The sequence below is a fragment of the Chrysochloris asiatica genome, unplaced genomic scaffold (genome assembly GCF_000296735.1).
Source record: "Chrysochloris asiatica unplaced genomic scaffold, ChrAsi1.0 scaffold00009, whole genome shotgun sequence".
Classification (NCBI taxonomy): Eukaryota; Metazoa; Chordata; class Mammalia; order Afrosoricida; family Chrysochloridae; genus Chrysochloris; species Chrysochloris asiatica.
Window position 1 is genome coordinate 18,290,258 of NW_006408527.1, and position 8,866 is coordinate 18,299,123.

Genomic DNA, 8,866 nt, shown 5'->3' on the forward strand with positions numbered 1-8,866 from the left:
AAGATTATCCCTCTGGAAATCCCAAGAAACAGTAGCCAAAATCTTTTGAACTGACCTCTCTGCCTTGAATTTAAAGTGGCCCAGCAGAGCACCTTGGAAGCTACTGTTTGGATTAAACTCCCCCCTCCCCCCCACAAAGGCACACTAAGGAGATTAAGATAAGTGTGTTACTAAGAGAACTTGCCTGAATCCATCCACTGATTGCAGAGATATGTTTAAACATGTTTATTGGGATTAAACCTGGGCTTTTATGAACTGGAATCCTAGTAACAATACTTTTTGATTTACACTTGTATAATAGCAAGCTCAGCAGTTCGAAACTACCAGCAGTTCCGTGGGAGAAAGATGAGGCGGTCTGCTCCCGTAAAGATTTACAGCCTCAGAAACCCTTTGTAGGGTCGCTATGAGTCAGAACCGACTCCACGGCACATAACAACAACAATAGCAAAAGTACAAACAGCAAAAGACAAAATAACAAAATGGGACCTCATAAAAATTAAGAGCTTTTGTTCAACTTAAGAATTTACCAGAAAATTAAAGAGACAAATTACCACTGACTAGGAAAATGTCTTTAGAAACCATGTATCTGATAGGACTCTAATAATCTAAATACATAAATCAACAACAAAAGTTAACCTAATCAGAAAATGGGCAAAGGAACTGAACAAACATTTCACAAAAAAGGACATTTAAATAGACACCAAATTACGAAAAGATGCTCAATGTCATTAGTCAACAGAGAGATGCAAATCAAAACCTCAATGAAATACCATTTCACTCCCACTAGATGTTCCAACTCATAGTGACTCTGTATAGGGTTTCAGACCTTGGAGTTCACATTAACATTACAATCCAGTGCTTAGGGCTAAGATTAAAAACAACAACAACAAAACAGATAATAACAAGTGATAGCAAGGATGTAGGAAAATGGGAACCTTTATCCATTGCTGAGAATGCAAAATGGTTCAGCCAATTTGGAAAATAGTGTGGCAAATCCTCAAAAAACTGAAAACAGAATTACCACATGATCCAGCATTTCTACTCCTACACATATACCCAAAAGATCTGAAAGCAGAGACTCAAAAAGTACTTATTTGTACACCAATGTTTATGCAATACATTCACAATGGCCAAAAGGCAGAAACAACCTAAATGCCCATCAACAGATGAATGGACAAATAAAATGTGGTACACACATATAAGGAAATACTGCTGAGCCAGTAGAAGAAATAAAGTCTTAGTACTATATTGGCAGAACCTGAAGACATTATGCTGAATGAAGTAAATCAGCCATGAAAAGGCAAATATTGTCACTTATATGAAAAGACAAGAAGAGTCACATGTATAGAAAGTACTAAAGTTTATTAGTGATTGCCAGGGACTCCTGGTGTGGTTGCTGTAGGCTCACCACGGGTTCAAACATACCAGATGCTCCTCGGAAATCCTATGCAAGATATCTGTGTAAGTTGGAATCGACTCGATGCACTTAACAACAAAGCAGGAGCAGAAGGGAAGGAAGCGGGGATTAGTAGTGATGGAAAAATTGCATTGATTAAGGGTGACGTTGCACCACTGATTATTGTTATTACTGTAAGTTGCACACCTGTAAAAAATTGAATTGGCCAAAGTTAAATGTGTGTTTTAAATGACACACAAACACAAAAAGAGTAGCTGCTGACACTTATGTATAACCAAATAATGTGTATAGTGCTTCTGTTCTACCTCCTAGTATCATGGATAGTGCCTGGGGTCTTAAAAGTTTGCAAGCAGCAACAGAGAAAGGAGGAGAATCAAAAATAGAAATAGAAAGAGGAAAGGAATGTGTGACCAATTGCCTCATGAACAAAACTGCCTCCTTGTCCTGAAACTAGAAGAACTGGATGGAGTCCAGTTACCATTACTGAACATTTTGATCAAAGATTCTAGAGAAGAATCTTGGTCAAAAGGTGGAAAATGCAGAATAGAATTTCAAATTCTCATGGAATCCAGACCTTCTGGAGTCATGAGGTAGGATGGCCCTCCCATACTACTGCCTTGTGATTTGGTTTAAACCTTAAACCAAAGATATCCCTTAAAGTCTTCTTAAAACCAAATAGTTTCGCTTACCTCATACAGAATGTCTGTGTTAATTAAGCACTATGCTCTAAGATCTATCTCTACAGGATGAAACTGATATCAGCAACTCGAAAGACTGAATAGAAACCTAACAGGGCAGTGAATTTATGTTACTGAGAGAACAACTCAGAAAAGGAAGGTGAAGATGGTTCCACACCTTAAAGAATGTAATCAATGTCATGGAATTGTATATGTACAAAACAGATGAATTGGTTTATGTTTTGCTGTGTATATTCTCAACACATTTAAAAAAACAACCATGAAGTTCCACTTGAACTCAGTGTTCTTTTTAAAACAGAGCAGAAGTTGCTCCCCCAAGTTCTCAGGAGTAGAACTTGCTTTCTTAAACCAAAACATAAAAGCTAGAGTACACAGAAGAAAAGGAAACCATGTACAGAGGACCCATGGGACTGTCAGGAACTGAAAAACAGAATGACATCCTTCCACTTCAAAGATATTCTTAAAAATGTTTAGCTCAACTGCTTCTCGAACATTTTCTCAGGTGACTTACCTCTTTAACAGTGAATGTTTCACCTTGTGCACCTGCTGCCTGCAAAATCTTCAAAAGTGGCAGTTTGGGTCGTACCTGATGCAAACAAAAAATAAATCTTCTATTTACATTTAGTCAGATCTGCCTCCTCTGTAAACCTATGGTACAAAAGAATTTCCTTAAACTTTTTTTTAAAGAAACCTTAGCTTACTTATCACCTTACACATAAAATCATCCAATGTGTAAAGTAATTTTTCCAAGACATCAAGAAAATTGTTGCCATCCTGGAAAGCCACATTTTCAAAACATAGCAATTTAAAGCTAGACTGCCTGGAATGGAATCCTGGCCCACATCACTTTTTAGGTGTGTGACTATGGGCTAACAACTGACTTCAATTTTCTTCTGTTTGGAATATATATCTATTTATATGCGTAAACTGTGTCTGGTGGCGCAGTGGGTTAAGCACTGTGCTGCCAACCATAAGGTTGGCAATTTAAGCCCATCAGCTACTCCTCAGGAGAAAAATGAGGCTGTTTGCACCTGTAAATACTTAGTCTTGGAAACCCTAAGCAGTTCTACCCTACCCTATAAGGTCACTATGAGTTAGAATCAACTTGACGGCAGTGGGTAGACCTAACCTGGGTCCCAGGGGGGTGCAAATGGTACCTTCTAAACAAAAGGTAGGAAGTTCAAATCCAGAGGCACCCCAGATGAAAGGCTTGATGATCTACTACTAAAAAATCAGCCCCTGAGTACCAGATGGAATGCAGCTCTCCACTGGCACACATGAGAGGTCAATGAGTCAGAGTCTAGTTTATGGCAATGGTTTTGAAAACATTTTCTTTAGGCCTTCACTCAGAGAAATGCTAAAGGGAAGCCCCACATAGTGGAGAAAAATGTGTCCACAAAAGGCAAGTCTAAGCGCCAGAGTGAAGGATTGGAGCTGTTAAATCTTTAACTTATCTGGAATTTGTATATGTACAAAGTTTGAGAGGTATTAATTTGTTTTCCTCCACATTGACCAATTATGTCAAAACCATTTATTTGTATAAGCCACATTTTCCCACCAAATCCATATTCTACCCTTACCGTATACTACTAAGGTACAGAATACACTATATATTGTGAAATGTTTATAAAAACACAAAACAAAATGACATATTTTTATAATTATATCTATATGCATATATATACAAAATATCAGAGGAAAACACAGGGAGAACTTTGAGAGAGAAAAGGAACAGATGGTCAAAGAAGTCTTTGTAGATAAACATTTTATAGATCAATACATTATATTATAAAGTTTTAATTTCTTATAACATATTTGTTATTTAAAGAAAGCAAACTGGTTAAAACACCAGTAAGACAGAAAAAAACTTATTTAACCCAGTCCCAAATTCTCAACTAGCTATTCTCATTTAAAACAACATTCGTTTTCAAGATGTGTGGTTTGGAGAAATCTACATTGTCCAAAAATTTAGTCAACGATCAATTCAAATTTATGATCAGTGGCACTGTTTATAGGTTTCTAGAAAATGTAATTAAAAAAATAATAATTTCTGCTCCATATAAAATCCTACAATCTGTGAAATGAGCTACATGACTTAACTCATATTTTAGAAGTTTTAAGAAAAATAGAAATGCTTAAAAATGATTTACCTGAGTGATTTGTTCTGGGGAGATCCTGCAAGCACTATCAGATGTTGAACAATGGGCAGAGGCGGGAAGAGATGTCATCTTGGCAGTGAAGAAATTGGGGTTTGCTGATAAAACTAAAAAGGAAAAAAAAAATCATAAATTATATTCGAAAGTAGAAAATTATCTTTCACATTTACCAAAAAAGCAGCCAGCTAAAGCTTCTAAGTGAACGCAATATATCCATGATGAGATTCTTGATACTTTCTAGATCACTTTCTAGCTCAGACGCTGCCAAAAACTGAAGAGGTGAATTAAGAGTAACAATCATCTACACTTCCCTCAGGTGAAGCTGAAAAGAGAAACAGGCTTGGGCATGCTCCAAGCTCCACCCAGACAGGAGACAGTAAATGAATCTAGCTGAAAGTCAAATGTATAATCATTACCTCCCCAAGGAGATCTGATAGCTCTTCCTCCTCTCTGAGACTGTGCTTAAGAGTAACCTGCCGGAAGACAGGTGTGAGGTTAAGGGAATTACCAAGATAAAGATTCCAAAAGCATATCAAGGAAAATCTCACCAACATGTTAGAACATGTCCTAGAAAGCAGCCGCAAGAAAGTGAGTCAAATTTTTCAGTTTGTTAAACCAACTTTTAATGAACCATTAAAACCCAGAAAGAGCACAGGAGGTAGATATCTACAAAATGGGCTACAGAGTCCTGGTGTGACACTATAGGATAAGCACTGGACTGCTAACCACAAGATAAGTGGTTCAAACCCACACCAGGACTCCAACAAAATATAAATACCTTCCTCCGACAACAGCCTCCCTTGCTATGAAATGGAAAATACAATACAGTGCAAAGACAACTTACAATTTTAAAAACAACTGGCTTTTAATTGGCAGTTCAAGCCTTACATATATGAAACCAATCCTCTCTACCCATGTGTTGTCTCTATTTCAATAAATTGCAACGCTATCCTTGCAGTTTCAACTATCAACACTCGCGGAAGCAGCAGTCAAGAGATCAGACGACGTATTGCATTGGGCAAATCTGCTGCACAGGAACTTTTTAAAGTATTGAAGAGCAGAGATGTCAGCTTGAGGACTAAGGTGCGCCTGACCCAGGCCATGGTGTTTTCAATAGCCTCATATGGATGCGAAAGCTGGACAGTGAATAAGGAAGATCGTAGAAGAATTGATGCCTTTGAGTTGTGGTATTGGAGGAGAATACTGAAAGTGCCACAGACTGCCAAAAGAACCAATAGATCTGTTTTGGAAGAAGTGCAGCCAGAGTGCTCCTAGGAGGCCAGGACGGCTAAGCTTCGTCTCTCATACTTTGGACATATTGTCCGGAGGAAACAGTAGCTGGAGAAGGATGTCATGCTGGGTAAGGTGGAGGGTCAGAGAAAAAGAGGAAGACCCTTAACGAGATGGATTGACCAGGTGGCAACAAGTGTGGCAGTGGTAGTGAGGTTGGCCCAGGATCGGACATTGTTTCGTTCTGCTGTGCATAGGGTCGCTATGAGTCGTTTCCGACTCGATGGCACCTGACAACAACAACAACATCCTTGCATTTGCTCAGGTCAGTAACAAATAAAGGTATCCTTGACTCCTCTGTCTTTTACACTCCACACCTAGTCCATAGACAAACTATGATGCTGTTCCTCCAAACAACAAGGGGATTTCAAAAAGTTCATGGAAAAACACAAGAGATAATGGAATTTTTCCATGAAACATTTTGAAGCCCTCACATATATCCAAAGTCCAACCACTTCTCACCAATTCCCTTGTTACATTAACCCAACCCACTCATCTCTTAAATGGATTATTGGATTAGCTTTCTAAAGGTTTTCTTGCTTCCACCCTGTTTGGTCTCTGTTCAAATGTCAGTTTATCAATGAGGCCTTACTTCCAAAACCATCCACTCTTTAAAAGAGCAATTCCCAGCCCCTAGCATTCCTTATCCTCTTCACTACTTTATTTTTCCCCATAATCTTTACTGTCAACTAACACACTACACACATTTTTGTGCTGGACCTCAAGGTTTTGAACCAAGTATTGACACATTTAATTCTTAGTATCTGTATGATGTAGGCAAGAGCAACACAGAGAATTTACTTACCTAAGGTCACACAATTAGTAGTTGTGGAATCAAGATTCAAACTTAGACAAGCTCTAGTCTTCATTTAGCAAGACCCTCCTGCCCCACCCATCCCACCCAAGTGCACAGAATTGAATTAATCAGAATTCTTTTGTTCAACACAGTTTATCCCACTTTTATTTAGTTGATTATTTAAAAAACGCAGTAAGCATCCACAAACTAGGACTTACGACAACCTACATCTAGCCATACCTCCTATTCCAACAATCATCCTGAATCATTTGTTCTGTTGCTTTCCTTTTCATTCATTTTAGTTATCAAAATGGGCTCCTACATTGTTATATACCTGGAAAATGCTGACTTAGCAAACGTTGTGTTACTTGAGGGGTTTCAAAAAGTTCATGGAAATATATTAAAAGATAATGCAGGTTAAGCACGAGCGGTGCGAGGCGAATAACGCGGAGGCTGAAGTTCCCGTTTACTCTACGTAGACGGCGCCACTGCAAAGATGGTAAATGTCCCTAAAACCCGAAGGACTTTCTGTAATATGTGTGGCAAGCATCAGCCTCACAAAGTGGCGCAGTATAAAAAGGGCAAGGATTCTTTGTATGCACAGGGAAAGGGGCGCAATGATCGGAAGCAGAATGGCTATGGAGGGCAGACAAAGCCAATTTACCGGAAAAAGGCTAAAACCATGAAGAAGATTGTGCTGAGGCTTGAGTGTGTGGAGCCTAACTGCAGGTCCAAGAGGATGCTGGCCATTAAGAGATGAAAACATTTTTGAACTGAGAGGCGATAAAAAGAGAAAGGGCCAAGTGATCCAGTTCTAAGTGTTTTCCTTTTTTTAATTTGGAAAAAAAAAAAGTGCTGACGCAATTAAAAAATTACATGCAGGAAAACAGTGATATTCTTAATAATAATAATAAAGATAATGCAATTAGTTTGACAGTGGACCATTTTATCTTGTGGGGGGCAACACTAGCAAGATATACTCATCACGGAACAATCAATCATTAACAATTATAAGCCCAACGTTTTCCTAAGGTCAATGTTAGCAAGGGATAGGAAGGTGGGTAGAATGCAAATAGGAACCACATGAAGGAAGCAGGTTAACTTCTGCTAAGTGGAGGCAATTGTAATCATTGAGATGATTTGCTGAATGGAAACTGATGATCTTTTCTGTAAATTGTGCCTCAATACACAATAAATATTAAAAAGAGATAATGGAATTTTTCAACCAATTTTTTGATGCTCCCTCATATTTTTACAATGGAGTCCTTATAAGTGTACATTTTTGGTTTGTTTTTACCTTTAAAACTCAGATGTTACATGTACTTTGGGGAATTTTGGTTTCACATAGATTTATCGGCACTGTTACTTTAGCTCATTTTTCATTTATTTTGACCTACTATATTCCAGTGTGTGATTATACTATATTCATCGTTTTTTTTTTTTTGGCCCTATGAACATCTGAGTTGTTTCTAGGTTTGTACTAATGCGAATGCTGCTGTTAAAAGTGTCATCGGCTTTTCATTTAAGCAACACGCAGCGCAACATGGCGGCACAAATTTCCAAGAAGAGGAAATTTGTAGCTGATGGCATCTTCAAAGCCGAACTGAATGCGTTTCTCACACGGGAGCTGGCTGAAGATGGTTACTCTGGAGTTGAAGTTCGAGTTACACCAACCAGAACAGAAATCATCATCCTAGCCACCAGGACACAGAATGTTCTTGGTGATAAGTTCTGGTGGATCCGGGAACTGACTGCCGTGATTCAGAAGAGTTTTGGTTTCCCAGATGGCAGTGTAGAGCTTTATGCTGAAAAGGTGGCCACGAGAGGTCTGTGTGCCATTGCCCAGGCAGAGTCTCTGCGCTTCAAACTCCTAGGAGGGCTTGCTGTGTGGAGGGCCTGCTATGGTGTGCTGCGGTTCATCATGGAGAGTGGAGCCAAAGGCTGTGAGGTCGTGGTGTTTGGGAAACTTCGAGGACAGAGAGCTAAGTCCATGAAATTTTTGGATGGTCTGATGATCCACCATGAGGACCCTGTTAACTACTACACTGACACAGTTGTGTGCCACGTGCTGCTCAGTGTGTGCTGGGCATCAAAGTAAAGATCATGCTGCCCTGGGACCCAAGTGGTAAGATTGGCCCGAAGAAACCCCTGCCTGACCATGTGAGGCATTGTGGAACCCAAAGATGAGATACTACCTACCACCCCCAACTCGGAGCAGAAGGGTGGGAAGACAGAGCCACCTGCTATGCCTCAGCCAGGCCTCACTGCATAACAGGGTCTCCTTGGCAGCCGGATCTGGAATTTGGATGTTGCTCTGTAAAGAACTTTAATAAAAATATTAAAAAAAAAAAAAAATCCTCAGGGGTTTTATTCTTTTTTCATATGGATTAGTTTTTCCAAGCTCAATTTATTGAACACAGCTCTATTGACTTACATCCCTTACATGCATGAGTGCATCTGGGTTCTCTATGCGATGCCATTACTCAGTTTTTCTATATTTATATAATTT

General features: G+C 39.1%; 1 protein-coding gene and 1 pseudogene across 5 annotated transcripts in view; one reads left to right on the top strand and one right to left on the bottom strand.

Annotated features, from left to right (window-relative positions):
* MDM4 (Mdm4 p53 binding protein homolog (mouse)) overlaps positions 1–4,343 on the bottom strand; it is a 28,508-nt gene extending 24,165 nt beyond the window's left edge. For 2 of the 5 annotated variants that reach the window (XM_006834095.1, XM_006834094.1), the window contains exons 1-2: positions 4,266–4,343; positions 2,627–2,701 (exon numbers count right to left, since the gene is read on the bottom strand). In XM_006834095.1, coding sequence (XP_006834158.1) covers positions 2,627–2,701; positions 4,266–4,343 — 153 coding nt within the window. Of the gene's footprint in view, positions 1–2,622; positions 2,702–4,265 lie in introns of all 5 variants that reach the window. The other 3 variants (XM_006834098.1, XM_006834096.1, XM_006834097.1) reach the window with 2 other exon arrangements.
* Positions 4,344–7,900: 3,557 nt separating this feature from the next.
* Positions 7,901–8,629, top strand: LOC102842788 (annotated as a pseudogene).
* Positions 8,630–8,866: the final 237 nt, after the last annotated feature.